This window comes from Physeter macrocephalus, chromosome 5 (genome assembly GCF_002837175.3).
Source record: "Physeter macrocephalus isolate SW-GA chromosome 5, ASM283717v5, whole genome shotgun sequence".
Lineage (NCBI taxonomy): Eukaryota > Metazoa > Chordata > Mammalia > Artiodactyla > Physeteridae > Physeter > Physeter macrocephalus.
Genome location: NC_041218.1, coordinates 93,334,838 through 93,355,215, shown reverse-complemented (window position 1 = coordinate 93,355,215; position 20,378 = coordinate 93,334,838). Strand labels below are relative to the sequence as shown.

General features: G+C 40.9%; 1 protein-coding gene across 2 annotated transcripts in view; it reads right to left on the bottom strand.

Annotated features, from left to right (window-relative positions):
• The window catches only part of CBLL1 (Cbl proto-oncogene like 1), a 14,616-nt gene extending 7,316 nt beyond the window's left edge, over window positions 1–7,300 (bottom strand). Inside the window, exons 1-2 of one of the 2 annotated variants that reach the window (XM_007105332.4) lie at window positions 7,149–7,300; window positions 2,206–2,373 (exon numbers count right to left, since the gene is read on the bottom strand). In XM_007105332.4, coding sequence (XP_007105394.1) covers window positions 2,206–2,373; window positions 7,149–7,161 — 181 coding nt within the window. In that variant the 5' untranslated portion in view covers window positions 7,162–7,300. The remainder of the gene's footprint in view (window positions 1–2,205; window positions 2,374–7,148) is intronic. The other variant, XM_007105331.4, reaches the window with a different exon arrangement.
• Window positions 7,301–20,378: the final 13,078 nt, after the last annotated feature.

Below are 20,378 nucleotides of genomic sequence, written 5' to 3'. Positions count from 1 at the left end.
CGTGGCCGCTAAGCCTGCGCGTCCGGAGCCTGTGCTCCACAACGGGAGAGGCCAGAGCAGTGAGAGGCCCGCGTACCACAAAAACAAAAACAAAAACAAAAACAAAAAAAACAAAAAACAAAAAACCAGCAAACAGTCTTATGGGGATTCTAGGTAGAATCCAATTACCTAAAGTAAAGCTGAGAAGACAAATCTATCCCTCCAAGGTGCCAGGCTTCTCACGACTCTTTTGGCGCTAGAACTGGTAAACAGAGTAGCCAAAGCACAGAAGTTTTAACTTTACCCACATGGCTACATTACAGCATCTGCATACAGACACACAAACACAAACGGAGACAGACACACACGCACAGATGCAAGAATTTTTTGAACCTGATACAGACATACATACCAGTGTACTGCTATCTAATTACCTCCAACACAAATGTAGAGTTCTTATAAGTTACATCTCAGTGACCCTAGGTTCTTATATGGTCCATTTATACCTTATAAAAGCTGCTGTCATCTAAAACTCAAAATAAGGTAAGTTAACTTTTCTACTTATCTAAAAAAAAAAATTATTGAGCAGAACAACAGCCAAGAAAGTTAGGAGCCCATTATCATTTTTCAGAGTAGTTCAACTTGTACTCCCATCATTAAGCTACATACATATTTATATAGATAACATACCAGCTACTGCTGCTCTATCAATAACCTAGTGTACCCCCACTTTGGCCTTTTTGGTTTTTAAATACTTTTTTAAAACTACACAGTAATGTATAAATAAATTCTTGTGTAACAGTAAAACAATGCAAAAAAGCTAAAATCCCCTTTCTATCCCTTTCCTCTCAGTTATCTCTTCATTCCCTTCCACTTCAAGCCCATACCTCCTTTTTGTTTTAATAACCAAATACATATCTATAAAAGTTCCAGAGCAGGGGTCAGCAAACTTTTCCTGCTTAAAGGCCAGTTAAGTAAATATTTTAGGCTCTGTAGGCCATACCTGAAATTACTCAACTATGCCAATATAGTGTGAATAGCAGCCACAGGCACGGATGTGTCCCAATAAAACTTTATTTACAAAACGACAGGACTGGATTTGGCCAATAGGCCATAGTTTGCTGACCCTGTACTAAAGGGTAAGATGGGGAAACTGTTTTATACTCATGAAATGGGGAAAGGCCTTTCTAACGATGACAAAAAACCCAGATGTCACACTAGAAAAGACTGGATATCCGATTACATAGAATCGTCAAGCTTTTCTACAATAAAAATTTTATATATAAAACTCAAAAGACAAATGGAGAATATATACAATATATGACAATATATTGTATTGTCATATATTGTAATGTAATACACAATATATTAATTTACAAAGAAAGAACTCATAAAAATCAAGACAATCAAACAGGAAAAAAAAAAGGGAAAAGGAAATGAACAGGTAGATCCTAGGCAAAAGAAATGACCAGTACTATGAAAAGATATACAGCCCCACTCATAATTAAAGAAATGTGTATCAGAACAAAAATTTGTAAAGGTTATTAGTACCAATATTGGTGTGGGAGTATAAGGTGATGTACTGTTTTTAAAGGGCCATTTGGCGACATCTGTCAAATTCTAAAATGTACAAATTCTAAAATCCACCAAGTTCTAAGATGCCCAAATTCATGCAAAGTTTAAATTCTACAAAATATACATACTAAGGTACATATACAAGGATATTTACTACAAAATTGTTTTTAACAGCAAAAAATAGAAAAATTGTTAAATAAATTATGGTATTATCTGTAAGTGAAATACCTAAACCTATTTTCTTAAATGAGATACAACTGTATGTACTGAGAAGGCAAAATCTCACATGCATCTTGCATGAAGAAAGGGCAGTTATAAAGTAACTATGAAAAAGTCATACCAGGGATTATTTGGGAAGAGAATAATTATGGGGGGCGAGGGACAATTTTACTTTCAATATGTTTTCTGCAATATTGTTTAGATTTTTTTAAACAATAGGCAGTGTTACTTTCAACAAGAAAATAAACCAAAAATATTTATAAAGGGAGAGAAAAGTAAAATATGCCAAAATGAGAAGTCAAAGACTGAAGAAGGAAGAGAGTATAAAAGATAAAAAAAGAGGTGACTAAAGGTAAATAAAATCACATGGCTTATTTGGTGGAATCAGATATAAAAGAAAGACTTTTGGACCTATTAGTTTAAACAAATTACCTTCATCACCAGCTGGAGCCTTTGCAGGCATCCTGTTTATAGTCCTTGGAGTTCGAGGTGAAGCTTTGGCTTTGTTCCCTTGTTTGGAGATGAGCTTTATAGGAATTCGTCTTCGAACATCAAGACCACCCAATGATCCAGAACTATTAGTGCCTTGTAACTCATTGTCTATGTTAGAAAAAAAGTTGTAATTTCTTTTAGTTCTTCTTTTTGAAGATTATTCTGCCACAGGTATTAAAGCAACATACCCAACATTATCAAGGGTTGAATATCTGGTTTCTGATTTTAAATACTATGCTACATAAGTTCAAGTACTAATTTTCTCTATTTTGCACAAACCCTTAAAGCAATGCTTTTTGAGATATGGAACCTTTAAAGAGTTGACAAAAGTTACAGAACCTCTCCCTAAAAAAATGGACAAAAAAATTTTCCATTTTTCCAGAGGGATTTACAGAACCATAAAACCCTTCATGAGCCTAAGATAAGAACCTCTGTCTTGGAACTATAAGAGATTTTTTAAGAAAAGAAAAAGAAAAGTAAAGGAAGAAGAACAAAAAGAAAGAAAACCATCACTATCTCCATCAAGTATGCAAAGTAGGCACTCAGTAAATTTAGTAATCTGCATCGATATCAGGACAATCAATAATACTGGAAACACAAAACTAACACTGACAATGGTAAAATTAAATAAATAATGCACTGAAAATGAAGTTAGTTTTAGGGATGTGATTATTCTCTTAAGTGTAAAATCGTTTTTCTAAAAAGCATTCAGGAATATAGTAAAAAGTATTGCACCATTTAGTAGTAAAAACATGCACTAATGTACTTGTGCTATAACATTTCTAGATGTACACATGTGACTGTGTTATTCTTGGTCAGCATTGTAATGGAAAATTAGTTTAGGAGGATGCAAGTTTTCTGTACTTGGCCTAAATAACTGAAACTTTCTACGTCCCTGTCTGTTATTAGCTTATGAATTAAATTCACTCACATCCCATGAGTAATAGGAGCATTATTTCATAAAACTGACTCTATTTGAAGATTAAAAGCCACCTTTTCTTCAAGTCCATGACAAGATATTACAATCCAGAAAATATTTACCTTTACCTACTAAAGACAGAAAGGGAAATGCCCTAAAATAGGAAATGCAAATAATTTTTTTAATAGTAATGTTTTAAACATGACAATTAGTGAACAAGGCTGTGTAACTGCCACTGCATTAGACAGTACAATCCAGAGTGATAGCCAAACTGTCCACATTAAATTCAGTAAAGCCAAATTTGGAAGTAGTATCCTAATTAGTACTAATGATCTCCAAGGGTACTAGAATTACAGACACACGCTGAACTCACATCAATTTGCACTCTTTCGGAAGGATAGAACACAATTCAAAATCAGTCCTTAATTATTAATTTAAATATCTTTCCGTCTACTTTCTATTATTACTTTCATAATAGCTAACCCCAAAAAAAAATTCATGGAAAAGGGATTTCAGGGATAGCCAAAGTCAAGTTAGGATACATCCAACTTGATCAACTCTCAACACTTCACAAAATGTATTAACAATTTGAATAATGTATTTCATCTGCTTTCACTCTAGTTGCTTATTTATGTAAAAATACCTACAAGCAATGTAATAGCAAAAAGACAGATAAGATAGAATGAATTTCTTTTTTTTTTTGCTCAATAGGTATTCCTGATTTTCCAATGAACTAAAAAAAGTTGTTGTAGATAGTTCAGTGCTGTCTTTCAGATAGTAAAAGGACTCTTAACAGTTTCACCTTGATGAATGATCAAAATACCAACACTTCATTACTACAAGTCTTTTTCACACCACCGTGGACACCTGTGGTCACTACTGTGGCTTGTTTAGCCTATTATGGCTTTCCAGAGCCTGCTGCCCTCTAACAGCTTGCAGCCTGCCTCAGACTGCAAGTTCATAAGCAAAGTACAGCAGTTAATAGTGACATCACTCTGGGTTTGTCTTAGAGTTTTGGGGGTTTTATTAAGAATCAGAACATACAGCATAATTTCCTTTTGAATAAGACAACTACAAACATAAAGCCCTAACAACAAAAGTCTGTGGATATTATACAAAGTGAGAATTAAGGCTAGAACTGGCCATATAAAGTGAAATCCACTTTAAAAAGGCATAACACTTTTATATTATATAGGTTTTTAAAAGATTTGTGTAGAATTTTATCTTGAATTAAAGGAACCAAGAAATATTTTTACAAAATTTAGGTTATAGTTACAACTAAGTGCTAATTCTTAGAATAGCCAAAGAATGAATCAAGTGTTAAGTAGGAGTTTCCTGGAATAATTTTTCCAGCAAAATTCTATTATAAAACCACCACAGGATAGCCTTTATTTTATGACTGACTTTTTCAGCAAGATTACAAAACCAGTCATTTTTGCATAACATTAGAGGGTTTCATCAATTTCCCCAAGGGCCTCTATTAATCCTTTGATATTAGAAACATCCTTTTGAGATGCCTATCCTGTCATAAGGTCTTCAATTCACTGGCTAACTGGCATTTCCTCACTTGCCAATGATTTTATTTGTGATTCAAATAATTACCGAATTCACATTTATGAATTTCATGACAATCGGAATCTTCTGTAATCATAATCAATGTACAGCATTTTATACCATTTCCTGATATGAAACACTAAGGACACTGCCGTTAAATGAAATTAACTAAAAGAATAAAAAAGAAGCTGGTGTTAAGCAGGGATATCTGAGCAGGAACTAATTTTTTAAATGGTCAGTTCATTAGTGAATATTTTCATGTTCAGATGACTTTTACTTACTTAGGCAAACTTTTAACTTAGAGAACTAGGATAATAAATATGGAGATACACACCCACCCACATTACAATTTCCTAACGTAACATTCTCTAAACTGTGGAAGCTGCTTGACTCCCAAAATTCCAGTAAGATGCTCAAATGAAAAACATTTGCTAACGTGGCATGTCTGCTACTCTAACACCAAGATCCCAGAGTTTCGATTCTATAAAATTTCCAAACACTAGAGTTCCTTAGAGCCTGGTTCTAGGCCCTCTTCTCTTCTGCCTTAAGTGATTTGTGGTACTAAGTCCCAAACAAACTTCCCTCTGATCTTCACTTGACATCTCCCCTTGTATGTCTCAACACACATCTCTTACTTAGCAGTCCAAAATCTTGTTCCCAAATTCCCATTTCTCACCTCTGCTCCTTAAAAAAAACTGTTTTCCTCCCAAGTCTTCCAGTAATGGACACCACTCAAACTAGAACCCTAGGCACATTTCCTTTCTCTCACATGCTTCCAAACCAATCCACCAGTGCCTGTTGGAGTTCTATCACCAAAAGATTCACTGAATCTGCCCACTCCCTTTTTCACTAAACCAGCCACCTTCACTAAGCCAAGCCTCCCTTCTGATCTATTGCAATCACCTCCTAAATTTTCTATTTTCTATTATTCTTGCCTTCTCTTACACCATTCTCCATAAAACAACCTATTATGTTTTTTAAAAGAGATTATGTTCCTCCTCTACTTCTGATCAATGGCTTCATATTGCATTTAAAATAACATTCAAATCTTTACCATGGACTTCAAAGTCTTGCACGACCTGACTCCTGCCTTCCTTTCCAATCCCATTTTCCGGTTCTTTCCCTCTAGTTAACTAGGTGCAGCTGACTGGTCTTCTCTAAATTTTCCTCCCTCAGAGTCTTTGTACTTGCTCTAAATGCTTTCCCCGTGATTTATTCCACGCTGGATTCTTCTCATCCATCAGATTTCAGCTTACAAATGTACTTTTCCAGAAAGACCTTCCCTGACCACCGTCTCTGAACCTCCCTCCTAATAGTCTTTAACAGAGCACCCGTTTACCCTCTTCAAAGCACTCATCATAATCTGTAAACATAAGTATTTTTAAAAACTTGTTTACTGTCTTTCCCAATAGAACGTAACCTCCAAGTGGAGAGGGACTCAGTCCGTCTTCTTTACCATTTCATTTCCAAGCCTAAAAGAGTGTGTATATATATCTATGTGTGTGTATACATACACACATAACATATTTATACATATATATGTGTATACATATATATATGAAATTAAGTAGACACTTGATGACTGAGGAATCCTAAACAATACTTAATACTGGAAAAAGCCTTTCCCCCCCTACTTGTAATATGGCTGATATAACTGAACGGAGCAGTATCTAACTCCAAATGCACTCATTCAATATCCAAAAACCACAAAGAAGCAAAAGCCAAAAAACACACAACAAAGAGTGAAGCCATTCTTACTTGGAGAAAGGAATGAGACTATCTTGATTTTAAGCTCAAGATTGATGGTTAAGGACCACAGCCGAAGCGCGGGGCATGCTTTGGGCTTAAGCAGAAAAGCTGCTCCCGATATGATTCCGAAAACCATATCTGACTCCCTTCTCCCACCTCTAGTCCATGAAAGACCGGAGAGACAAAAACGACAGGCGGTGACCACCGCAGCACCCGCCCAAAGCTGACTGAGACAGCAGGAAGTCTCCAACCCACTCTCGCGTATCGACTCCCAGCGTAATGAGGCTTCCCCGACTCCGAGATTGGAATCTACCCGCCAGTCCCCATAACGTAGGGCAGAGCACCCAAAACGAGGACAAAAAGAGCCAGCGCTCTCTCCTCCCCGCGAAGCCCGCGCCGCCCGCCGTCCCGGCTCGGAGACCCGCAGAAACAGAGAAGGAACGGCTGCTGCCGGCACCGAGGCTGTAGGTACCACACCGGAGGGTAGGCCAGGAAGTAGCAGGCCCTGGTCGGACACGCGGAGGGGTCTGTGAGATTTCTTTCTCGCCGCCACACCCCAATGCTGTAGGGCGAGCGTAAACCCTCTATGCTCGCTGGGCGACCAGTTCCAGGCCGGCCAGGGGGCATGGAACCAGGACCCCCACTGCCTCCGCCTCCTTACCAGTGTGATCCATGATTCGGCTCGCAGGGCACAGTGGGAGCGGAAGTCAACCGCGCCGGAGTCGCAGGGAGCGCGTGCGCGATACCTTCCGGAGCCTGGGAGGCGGAAGTGCAACCAGGTTGCCCGGGTTGGGGCCTCCAAAGGTTTCCTCATCTCGTGTCCGCTAGCCGACTCCGGTGAGGGAGTCAGGCATAATTCGAGCAGAGAAAGAACGAGTACGCGGAGAGCTTCAATGTGGAGGCTGCTAAGGCTTCCTCTTATGTGCTTCCAAAGGAAGTAGCCTTTAACTGTGGAGGAGACCGATGGGAACGGGGGAGGGGGAAAGCCGGTAGTATCCACAGGACTAAGCTCGCAGCAGGTAAGGCGGCTGCCGGCCCCGCGGAGCATTGCCTTCTGGGACTTGTAGTGCGCCGGGACCCTGGAGCCTGCCAGGCACACTGCGCAGGCTCGGCCGTTGGGCTGGCCCCACCTCGGCGGGCGGAGTAACGGTTTGGAATCCCCTAGAGTCTGCGAGCTACGGTCCCCGCCCCCCCGGTCCAGGAAAAGTGTAAACACGCGCGCTCTAGAAGGCGTCCTCCAGCGGGAGGTTGCCCTGGGGATGGTTGAGCTGTATGAGGCTCCCAGCTAGAGAGAAAGGCTCTGTGCATATGGTCTCCTTTTTGCTTTGTCGTGACAAGCTGCACAGACCCAGGCAGAGCTGACGGGTATCTACCCCCGTAGATACTCTAAAGTTGCTAACAGTTGAAGCCCATTTCTAACGCTTGATTAGCGCTCATTTTCTAGGGCGCTTGTGGCGCTAGAAACCCTCCCCCACCAAACACGCGCGCGCACACACACACACGCACACACACCACCCCTACTAAGGACTGGACGCGGGGCCAGGTGGAGGACGGATGCAGCGTAGCCGCGTCTTGTTAGGAGACAGCGGGGACTCCAGTGCAGAGCGGAGCTGAGCCCATTGGGGAGAGCACGTTAGGGCTGGCCGCGAGGGAACGGTGAAAAGAGGAAAGGCCTGAAATGAGGAGGAGACAGTTACCGCCACGGGCAGTACCTAGTTCCAGTTCTTGGTCCCACGGGTCGGTGGTTGCTGTAGAGCTGAGCCGAGCCCATTGGGGAGAGCACGTTAGGGCTGGCCGCGAGGGAACGGTGAAAAGAGGAAAGGCCTGAAATGAGGAGGAGACAGTTACCGCCACGGGCAGTACCTAGTTCCAGTTCTTGGTCCCACGGGTCGGTGGTTGCTGTAGCTTGCATCGTCCTCAGCCGAAACAAAAGGCAAGTGCCAAAGAGTGATTCCTGAGGACCTTCAAGGCGGTCTCTACCTCGCGACCCTGGCGCATCTGTGTCCACTCCCTTCTCCAACCCTTCACACTTGATGCTCCCGAATGAGTAGAAAGGAGCACAATTAGTGGAAAACACAAGCTGGGGAGTCAAGGGATTTGGGTTCTATTCTTGTCGTCCCTCGGTGACGACATCATTACCTTGTGTTATGCACGCTTTCAGTGCCAGAGTTCCTGGATCAATCAGAGATTATTGTATTGACCTCTTAGAGAAGTGGTTTCATGGTGCTGAATTTCGAATAAAGTATGTGTAGCGATGTGCTCTATCTGTATAGTTAAACAGTAAGAGCTTTGAATAATAATATGATGAGTAATACTATAAGTGTTCTGTGTTATCTGCTGAATGTTTTACTGGGATCTTTTTAAAGGCTTTCCCACTATATCTGCAGCTTTATAAACAGGTTTTTAGGTGCATTCACAACTAAGGAGAATTGTGAATCAGAGTTACTCCTGCTTTTGTTAAAATGTAAGTTTCTGTATTACTAAGTGGTTTTCAAGATGCTTTCAATTGCTGGGCATTTTTTGTTTTCTTTTGCAGGTTGGGGGGAAGCTTAACCTTTCTCCCATTCCTCCCTATTTCTCTAAATACAGTGCTGATATGATCAGGCATTTTTCACCAATTTGGGGTATAAAAGAAGGTAGTTTTCACCTAGGAAGTGCTCTTTTTATTTTTTCCTATCCTCATATTTAGCCTATCAGCCATACTTCAGATGATGCAAATCCAGGTTCAGAATAATAATATTAGTGTCTGCTGATGTTAATATTTAAAGAATTAGAATGAAAAAAGAGCCTGCAATCTGTTTTACATAATATAATATGTAAGTCAAAAGTTGTGTCAGCATTTTGTGGTGCATCAAGTTGTTATGAAAATTACTGAAAGGAAACTCACTTACTTTAGATTTCTTGTTGATAAAATGTTAGATAAACATTTGTTGAATTATTTGATTTGACCTCTGCTGCTTTTATGCATTGCTTTAAGCACCTGTGCTCTATATTCACTTTCCCCTTAACTGTAGTTGCCTCACTGTACCAGTGCAGTAGCAGCATGACATATAAATTTCTTCACCTAAATTGATAAGTGAAACCGTATATAGACATATTTTATTACTGCCCTCTGGTATCCATTGTTGGTAACCTGTGTACTGTAATCAGTCACAATTTCTTTATTGAAAGTCAACATTTATACTTATTCTATAGCTTGGTACTGTCCTAAGGTTTATAAAAATGAAATGTCATCATAGTGGACTATCGGAAGCACCAAGGTGCATATCATATTTTCATCTTCCTGATAGACATCTGCTAGCCTATGAATTATAAGCTAACGCTCTTCAAGGTGTTTGATGACCTTGCATTTACATAGCACTGTTTACCTATAAAAAACATAGGATGGGTATCAGAGAGCTTGTATGAGACTCCTCGATACCAGATCAGGGCAATAACCTTCATCTCCTTAATGCTTTTTTGTTTTCCTTTTCTTTGGCTGCACCGTGCAGCATATGGGATCTTAGTTCCCCGACCAGGGATCAAACCCGAGCCCCTGCCGTGGAAGCGCCGAGTCTTAACCACTGGGCCGCCAGGGAAGGCCCTCCTTATTACTCTTTTAGTTGTTATCACCCTGTAGTGCCTGAGACTGCAGAAGGCAAGAACTGTATAAATAATGGTCCCGACATCCAGGACCATACAGGCTAGCATTTATAGAAATAAGTAAAACCCAGAATTACAGTCTAAGTGTTTCAGGAGAATGCAGTGCTACCTACATTCAGAGAAAATTTTGAGCAGTAGAGCTGAGGGAAGTTAGGTAGGCCTTACAGAAGGATTTAAAGTGACCCTTGAGGAATAGGATAGCATTTGAAGATGAGGAGAGCGATGAAAGAGGCACATCAAACAAGAAAGAGCAAGGGCACAGATGTGAGAATTGTCATAGCTCTAAACAGGACAGTGATCAGCTTCACTTTGTACTGTTGAACCATGTTTGGGAGTACTGAAAAATAAAATAAGGTATGATTGTAGAGAACCTTGGAAAGTAAAAGTTCAGAGTAACAGTTAAGAAAGAGCATATAAACAAAACCTAGCATGATGTATTTATATAAACAACACAATCCAGCAAGATAGATTCAAAAACAATGAGCAGATCTTAAATTTGGGTAGGGGGGAATCAATACCATTACACTTAAGAATTGACCAAGAAGCCAGAGAACCCTCTGTGATGGCCAAAATGCCAGCAAGTGTGAGTGAACTGTCAATAAGAGAACTGATCAGGACAGTGTCCACTATACATGAACAAGTTTGATAAGTAGAAATGGATGGGAAACATAGTAGACTATAGTAATTAAATATATGGACTTCGGCATTAAAGCCCAGCACAGTTGTGAGACTTGAGGCAGATTACCTAATCTTGTGGCTGACTTCCTTCATTTGTAAAATGGGGGTAATAATAGTACCTACCTTCAGGGTCATTGTGAGAATTAAATGTTCTTTTCTTGCTAAAGCACTTAGGACCTACTGGCACACAGTGAGCCCTCATTAAATGGTACTTATTATTACCAGGGTAGTTACTATAGTCATTGCTTCTTAAGTTGATAGTAAAGATTAAATGAGATGACAGCATAGCAGTTGGCCCATTATTAAATGAGTGTTAAATGTTAGCTACAATTTCATTATTACCCATAAATATGGGTTGGAGGTTTGACAGTAGGGTCAGTAAGGAAGTTTTGGACCTCAGCACACTGATGCACACACAAAACAAGCCTGATGTTTAGCCAAGTCTCTTGACTTCTGGTTACTGGAGTCAGTTGTGTGAGTGGCCTTCAAGCTTGATTAGCACTCCAGCCTCACACAGTCCCAGCTTCCTCCTCTCCATACCAGCTCTTGAAACAGCACCAGCATATTACCATAGCAGCCAGCTTTCCAAACACCATCAAAAACCGGGCGAGACAGATTCAGGGAATGAGAAGGAAGACTATAAGGACTGAAAATTGCTGATTAAAGGCATTTTCCCACTCTATCCTTTGAGGCCTGGCAATATATTTACCCATTTGGATAGGAACCTTTGATCTCGAGAGGCCCTGCAGCCTGCCTTCTCTTCTGAGAAGGGCTGTTTTGCCGTGGGTATCCTTTGAGCTGGATAAGCCTGCCCCTCCCTACAGCTCCTCTGCTAAGAGATCATTGTTTGGTTCTTTTCTCACCACATTTCTGAAAGAATGCTTGGCAGTTTTAAACTGCTGTGAGCAACCAGTCTGTCATACTGTTTCCTAGACTTGACCGTATCCCCAGCTGCCACTCCATGCCAGCTGGAAGGGGCTTTCAGACCTCCCTGGTATACTAGGTTTGTAAATAGGCCTTGTTACTGTTAAAGAAATGTCTGTCACTGTCAGAAATATATTTTACATCATAGCCCAGTACATAAACACAAACTTACACACATATACATAACTATGTGTCATGAAACTGTACTCACCCTTACTGTATGCAATGCTTTCTGCTATTTCTATTCTATTCTGTCCCTTAAAAAAAAAAATGGTAGGGCTTCCCTGGTGGCACAGTGGTTAAGAATCCGCCTGCCAATGCAGGGGACACAGGTTTGAGCCCTGGTCCGGGAAGATCCCACATGTCGCGGAGCAACTGGGCCCGTGAGCCATGGCCGCTGAGCCTGTGCTCTAGAGCCCGCGAACCACAACGACTGAAGCCCACGCGCCTAGAGCCCGTGCTCCGCAACAAGAGAAGCCACCGCAATGAGAAGCCCACGCGGCGCAACGAAGAGGAGACCCCAGTCGCCGCAACTAGAGAAAGCCCACGCGCAGCAACGAAGACCCAGTGCAGCCAAAAATAAAATAAATTAAATAAATAAATTTATTTTTTTTTAAATGGTAGTTTTGACTCACTGAAATGTTGAAGTGCCCTGATGGCATGGAATTTAAGTTTGAAAACCACTACTTTCTATCTCCCATGCTGCTTCGAAGAGCTTATACTATTCTAGAAATGTCCAAGAGGAAGGGTAAATCTTTGCACCTGGAAGCATTAATCCCTGTGTGTCTGCGCAGAGGGGTGATGAGGAAGTAGATATCCAAGATCAAAGAATGCCAGGAAAGGGACTTCCCTGGTGGTCCAGTGGTTAAGACTCCGAGCTTCCAATGCAGGGGGCACAGATTCAACCCCTGGTCAGGGAACTAAGATCCCGCATGCCACACGGTGCGGCCAAAAAAAAAAAAGAAAAGAATGCCAGGAAACTCAAGAATGAGGGCTACGTGGTGTTTCTTTCCGGTATTTGGTAATAGCTACCCCCTCAGAACTGGATCTCCAAATGAACGAAAAGTTTCTTGAGAGTAGATTTAAAACCCACCTGTCCCTCAGTTGAGGAAAATACTAGGCATGGATTTGCAGTTCTTATTCCCACCTGGAAACCTACCTACCCATCAAGGCACCTGCTCAGGTGCCGCTTTCCCCATCAAGCCTTCTCTGACTCAACCTCGCAGTAGGTAATGTATGTAGCAGAGAAAGAGCTTTGGAATCAGGCAGAACTGGGTTCAAATCTCAACTCTCCCTGTGTTATACTGGATGATTACTCAAGCTCAATTTCTGTATCAGTAAAATGGGAATAATAATAACATTCCTTGCAGAGTTGGTCTGAAGATCAGGAGATAACGTCTGTGAAGGCTCTTTATCCCTTGCCAAATAACAGGCCTTCAATAAATGTGCATTTCCTTCATTCCTCTTGGTAATTACTGCCCCTTCAGAACTATGTTTAAGACATCACTCTCTACTTCATATTGTAGCAACATGCTTATTTTATCCGCCCTACAAGACAAGCTCCTAGAGGATAGTATCCATTAGTAATTCATATTTGTATAATACACAGTATTTAGCAGAAGGTACTCACAAAAATATGTGTTGACTTATTGAAGAATGTCATCAGAGATAATATGACCCTGTCAAAAAAAAAAAACATTTAAAACTTTTGAACACAAATGCACGTGGTGGGACTTCCCTGGCAGTCCAGTGGTTAAGACTCCGCACTTCCACTGCAGACGGCGCGGGTCTCATCCCTGGTTGGGGAACTAAGATCCCACATGCCGTGTGGCACTGCGCAAAAAAATTAAACAAACAAAAAACAAATGGATGTGGCTAACAACTGGATAAAAGCTTACAATCAAAAATAACTGCAATAGGAGGGCACTGGCTACTAGAATTGTAAAGAATTAGTGACAATTTATTACACCAGTATTGATAGTTCATTCAGTAAAATGAGCAAAGAACATCTAATGCCAGAAGACAACAGCCCATATCTGCCAACATGAAGGAACTCAAGCAGCACAGCAAGCCTGAGCTTTTCTTGAGTGAGGAAAAAACTCTGTGTGTAGGTGTGTGCTTGTTTAAACATATACACATATACCACAATGAAATCCAGCCAGTTAGGAGAGAAATTAAAATTTAAACTAAGAAAGTGAATAACTGTGGTAAAAAATTTATTCAACAAGTATTTATCAGTGCCAGACACTCTTCTAGTTGCTTTGAATCTATCAATGAACAAAGCAAATAGCCCAGCTTGGCAGTGTGAAACTTACATTCTAGAGAAATATAACTGGTTTAAATATGTAACTTTACAAATACTAAGCAACTATGGAAATTATGGTTACAGAATAAAATGTGAATGTTATAAACAAAATAAAAATAATGTAACTAAAAAATTGTGAAGAGAAAGGTGACAGGAAGCACGAGTACTAATTTTTCATGAACTGCCTACCTTTACTGTCTAAAATTGAAAAGCGGTTAAAAGTATTACAAGTAACAACTCTAACTTCTGAGAGGTTTTCATAATTTCTCTTCTTAACCTAGAAAGAGCCTTTAGAAAGTAATGCCCACATGTTAAAAAAATTTTCTACTTCATTTTCTTTTGTTGTATCAAATTCAAATAAAATTAGAATGTTTTAATTAAAAATATCATCTACTGTAGAGCAGTCAGGGTCTAACCAGAAACTACGTCAAGTATTTTCAATGAGGGAATTTAGTGCAGGGACTTGTTATACAGGGAATGGAAGAGCTAGGAAGCCATGTATGGCAGTGAGGTGACACAGTGGTTAGTGCAAGAGCCAGAAGCCACTGAAGCCTGAGGCTGAAGGGACAAAGGGAGAAAGCAGTGTTACCTGAAACACACGGGCCAGAAAAAAACACAACTGCTGTGAAGACTGTACCCCTGGCTCCTCCCTTTCTAGTGGTCTCCAGTCTCCAATTAATTGACCCCAGCTGGATGTCAGCTGGCACAGGAGCCAGGGAAATGCAGGGATCAACACCCCCCACCCCCGCAGTGCTGAGAGAGCAGAGGCAGGGCAAGGAATGCCCGGGCACACAGGCCTTGCACTGAATACAGAGCACTGTATTGTCTTTATAAAAGTATTGCTACCGACCTATTAAGTATGGCCCAGATAGCTGGGCAAGCTGTTCACCTGGTGTTAATAATGATTATTTCCGTATAGACTGATTTGAGTGACTCTTAAATTTTTATCCTTGTAATTTTTTTGCATTGTTAGAGAATTGTTTAGTTGGATTTTTAAAAATTTGTCATCCATATAGTCTGATGAGCTGAACGATTAATGAACATAAGTTTAAAACTATGGTAAATTTAGGCAGATTTCTAGAATTATGAACACACAGTGTTCTTCAGTATTATCACCATATCACAATATGTTTAACTACTGCATTTGATAAGCTTTCTGATTCCACTCAACTAAGAAGTTTAAATGAAATCTGAGGTCCATTAATTATGCACTGTATTTTTGTAACAGCATTTCCCCTATTGGTAAATATTTCTGTATACATTCTAAGAGGTAATAAAGTCACAATGCCATTATCACACCTGAGTCTCTTCAAGAAGAGTCATGGGGAAAAAAGGGTAGGAAGACTTTTCTAGATTTACAAGACTAAAGAGCTATAGCAACTAAATGTAATATTTGCAGCGTCATTGGATCCAAACTCAGGGGGAAACAGCTATAAAAGATATTGAGGGGAACGTCCCTGGTGGCCCAGTGGTTAAGACTCCATGCTACCAATACAGGGGGCCCGGGTTCGATCCCGGGTCGGGGAACTAGATCCCGCATGCCACAACTAAAGATCCCGCATGGCGCAACTAAAGATCCCGCATGCCTCAAGGAAGATCCCACACGTGGCAACAAAGATCCCGCATACTGCAACTAAGACCCAGAGCAGCCAAGTAAATGATAAATAAATAAATATTTTTTAAAGATATTGAGGAAATTTTAATATGGATTGGCTTCAAGATGATATAAGGGAATTATTTTCTTAAGTGTAATTATGGTATTTTGGTTAGGAGATGCATGCTGAGGTGGTTGGGGGTAGAATGTCATGCTGTCAGCAAGATATTTTAAACAGAAGATATATAGCTAATAGGCATAAAGACAAATAGATAAAGCAGATGAGATGATTAATGAATCTAGGTGTGGTATACTATTGTCTCCTTTCAACTTTTCTGGTGTTCGAAATACTACATAATAAAAAGTTGGATAAAAGTTCTAGAAATAGGTAGTTTGTGACCACCTAGAGGGGTGGGATAGGGAGGGTGGGAGGGAGGGAGACGCAAGAGGGAAGAGATATGGGAACATATGTATTTGTATAACTGATTCACTTTGTTGTAAAGCAGAAACTAACACACCATTGTAAAGCAATTATACTCCAATAAAGATGTTAAAAAAAAAAGTTCTAGAAAGACTCATTTGCAATAAAAAGAAATGTACACAAAAGAAATTAAATATCTGCTGCTATGGACTGAATGTATCGTCTCAAAATTCATATGTTGGAGCCCTAAACCCCAATGTGATGGGGCCTTTGGAAGGTAATTAGGATTAGATGAGGTCATGAGGGTGGGACCTTCATGATGGGATTAGTGCCCTTATCAAGAGACAGCAGAGGGGCTTCCCTGGTGGCACAGTGGTTGAGAATCTGCCTGCCAATGCAGGGAACACGGGTTCGAGCCCTGGTCTGGGAAGATCCCACATGCTGCGGAGCAACTAGGCCTGTGAGCCACAACTACCGAGCCTGCGTGTCTGGAGCCTGTGCTCTGCAACAAGAGAGGCCACAACAGTGAGAGGCCCGCGCACTGCAATAAAGAGTGGCCCCCACTCGCCGCAACTAGAGAAAGCCCTCGCGCAGAAACAAAGACCCAACACAGCCAAAAATAAAAATAAATTAATTAATTTAAAAAAAGAGAGAGACAGCAGAGAACTTGTTCTTTCTCTTTTCACATGCGTAAACCAACCACATGGAAAGACCATGTGAGCACACTGCAAGAAGGCAACCAGAAAGAGCACTCACCAGAACCCAACCATGCTGGCACCCTGATCTCAGAGTTTCAGCTTCCAGAACTGTGAGGAAATAAATTTCTGTTGTTTAAGCCACCCCATCTATGGTATTTTGCTATGGTGGCCCAAGATGACTAATACAGAGTTTGGTACCAAGAAGTGGGGTGTTGCTGTAACAAATACCTAAATATGCGGAAGTGGCTTTGGAAGTGGGTAACTGGAAGAGGCTAAGAGAGTTTTGAGGTGCATACTAGACATATAGACATTAAGAGAAATGAAGAACGTTATTGCAGAAACATATTTACTGGAGGAAAGGCAGTCCTTATTATAAAGAACTTGGCTGCACTGTGTTTTAGTGTTTTGTGGAAGGTAGAACTTGCAAGTGACAAAATGGATATTTAGCTAAGGAGATTTCTAAGCAAACTGTTGAAGGGGCAGCTTGGTTCTTCCTGACTGCATATACTAAAATGCAAAAGGAGAGAGATGAATTGAAGAAGGAATTGTTAAGCAAAAAGGAGCCAGAACTTGAAGATTTGGCAAATCTTCAGCCTATCCATACTGCAAAAAATGAAAAAGCTTGTTCTGAAGAGAGCACTAAGGGTATGGCTGAACAACCATTTGATAAAGAGATTTACGGACGTAGTCCATCTCAGCAGAAGCCAGGCAGAGAGATGGGATTATACAGCAGAGACATTGCCAGTTTGAACAAAAGGGGATAGAGAAGGTGGGAAGGAATGAAGGAAGGCTGTCGGGCTTCTTGGATTTCAAAGGATGGGACCATAGAGCTATGTGGCTGAGAATATATGTGCTATCCTTCAAGAAAAGAGAAGAAGGACCCCTAAGGTGACTTCAGAGGTCTTCAAGGCTGCTGCTCCCACCACAGGTCCAGAGCACACAGGCAAGGCTGAGCAAGGGGTCAAGGCTGCCTCCACCTTGGTTTCAAAGGGCAGGACTGCTGCTCAGCAGAGCTGCATGGACCGGGCCCTCACAGAGAGCTATGTGGGCAGGGCCGCCCCACTGAGCTGTGGGCCTGACAAGGCCACCTCACTGAGCCTGGAGGGCAGAGCATCAAACCAAAGAAGGTGGTTCTCCAGCCTTAAGATCTAATGGAATTTGCCTTGTGGAGTTTTGGACCTACTTGGAACCTGTCACCCCTTCCTTCTTAACTATTTCTCCTTTTTGGAATGGGAATGTCTATCCTATACCTGTCCCACAATTTATTTTGGAAGCACTTGTTTGGTTTTACAGCTGGAGAGGAATTTTGCCTCAGGATGAATCCTACCTAGTTTCACCTATATATGATTTAGATGATACTTAGATGAGACTCTGGACTATAGACCAGACCTGATGCTGAAATGAGTTGAGAGGTGCACTGAACTTCTCATTGAGAGGCTAGAGAGTGATATAATCTTACTTCATCAGGAAAAAAAAGACTCCAGGTGGTAGGGTAGAGTCTGAGCTTTCTAATTGGATGTTGGGGGAGGGAAAGTGTCAGTCTTTACCCTACTTTAGCTATCCCATTTATTGTGAATATTTGTTTCTCTCTTGTAACAAAAGGCAATAAAAATGATGGCCTGGTCCACCTGTGTTCTTGCCTCAGGCACCAGAGGAGTTCAGAATGAATCCTGTCTGCCCAGTGTCCAGTGCAGAACATTTCTTTGGCCTCCTCATATTGCCCCAGGGGATAGCTGAGCTGCTTCCTTGGTACCTGTCACTAGGTGTCTTCCTCAGTCATCTCCCAGGTGCTAAATCACACCATCAACATCCACTCACCTCCCAGTATGTTAACACGTGGACTCTGGAATTTATTTCCTGAGCAGCCTTAGGCAATTCACTTAAGCTTTCCTTGTCTCAGTTTCCATAGTCTGCAAAATGGGGACAGCTGTTTCCACCTTTTAGTTTTGTTTTCGAGGTTAAATTAGCCAATGAATTTAAATAGATTAGCATCACATCTAATACCATGCCTGACAAATAATAAGCAGGTAATGAATGTGAGCCATCTTCATCTTCATCACCACCTTTGCCAGGTAGATAAAAATCCTAGACTCAAAGCTCTTTCAGAGATGATGTCCACTAGGTGGCACTAGCCATAGGTAAATAAAATCTAGTTTGGAAGTCCTACGAAGAGCCAGAAATAAAACTGTCATGGTAATAAGGCAATGTGTATATATAGATATAAACATATTGTGGCCCCAAAACCAAGAAGTTGATCCATAATAATTACTAAAGCAGTTGTCCAAAATAGTTACAAGTCAAACATGTTCTGGTTTTTGATTCTCAGACTCCAGGAGATTCTGACACGGGATTAGCAGAGGAACAGAGAAACCTTCCTATTCTGTATCCTGGAGTGCTGGTGTGTTACTTGGTCAGTTTGGCTAGCACCTGGGGCTTTTGTTTTGCAGAAATCTATCTGTTTCTCCAGCTTTTGTTAGGCTGCGTAGGGTGTAATTTGGAGAAAGACCCTGCTGTAGGCCGGATATTTTTGTGTGCTGAGGGAGGAGACTTTTGTAGGGAACACACCTCTGACAAAGGCACAAAAACTTGGTTGGAAGTGTGAAAGAGTTCAGACGGAGGTTTTAGCAAGTTTTTCTATGTGATAAGGAATATCATCAGCGCTTTTGCAATGAGATGTGCTTTTCTGACATCTGTGAATATGATCTCAAGGTAGAACAAGAACAAAATGGGCTGGACATTTGAGTTACAAAACTTTCTTACTTTTCTTTCTTATTCCTTTCTGTTATCCCTAAGCCTCAAATGAAATCTTGTTTAAAATATCTTTGTTATATCTTAGGGAAAAGAGAGAGGTTTGTGTCCATCTTTGGGCTGAATTATTATCCCAATTGGAACTGAGTTACAGAAGTAAGGTGATAAAGATTGTGAAATGTGAAAGCACTCAGTGGGAATCCTCATTAATACTTAGAGAAATCAGAGAAAAGCCCGGAATCCCTGTACTTTCTTAGGATGGAATGTTTTGTTGTTTGGGTATCAAAGAGCAGGGCAATCCCAGAAGACTGGCCATGGTAATATACTAAACCAGCTGAAGATCTAGGGGCTGTAGGCGGATCCAGAACAAGTGGAGCTGACAAAGCGTAACTGGGTAAAAGTTAAGAGAAGACGTAAACAAATGGGGAACAGAATTAAATTGGTGAAGAGGAGAAATTGAAAAAGGCAGTTTGGGAAGTCAAGTTTCTGAGCTTTCTGTTTAGAAAGAAAATAGTTGCCACTCCTTCAGCTTCCTGAACCCCACTTCCAACCCATCTTTACCTCCTTTCTACCCAGGAGGAAAGGGAATTCTTTGTATGTTAAATCTTCTCTTGTCCACACACTTAACTGATGGTGATCAGTTAAGTGTTCCCTTTCATACAGCTTCAATTCTTCTTTCATTACTGGCTCTATTCTCTAGACATATTAAAAAAAAAATGTTCAAGTCTCTACCTGTTGAAAAAAAAAACAAAACTCTCTCTTCATTTAGCACCTTGTAGTTGCTGTCCTCTTCTTTCTTCCCTTTGCTGCGAAACTTGTAGAAAGAGCACTCTCTCTGGCTCCACTTCCTCTCGTCTCTCTATTCCCTCCCTGCAGTCAGG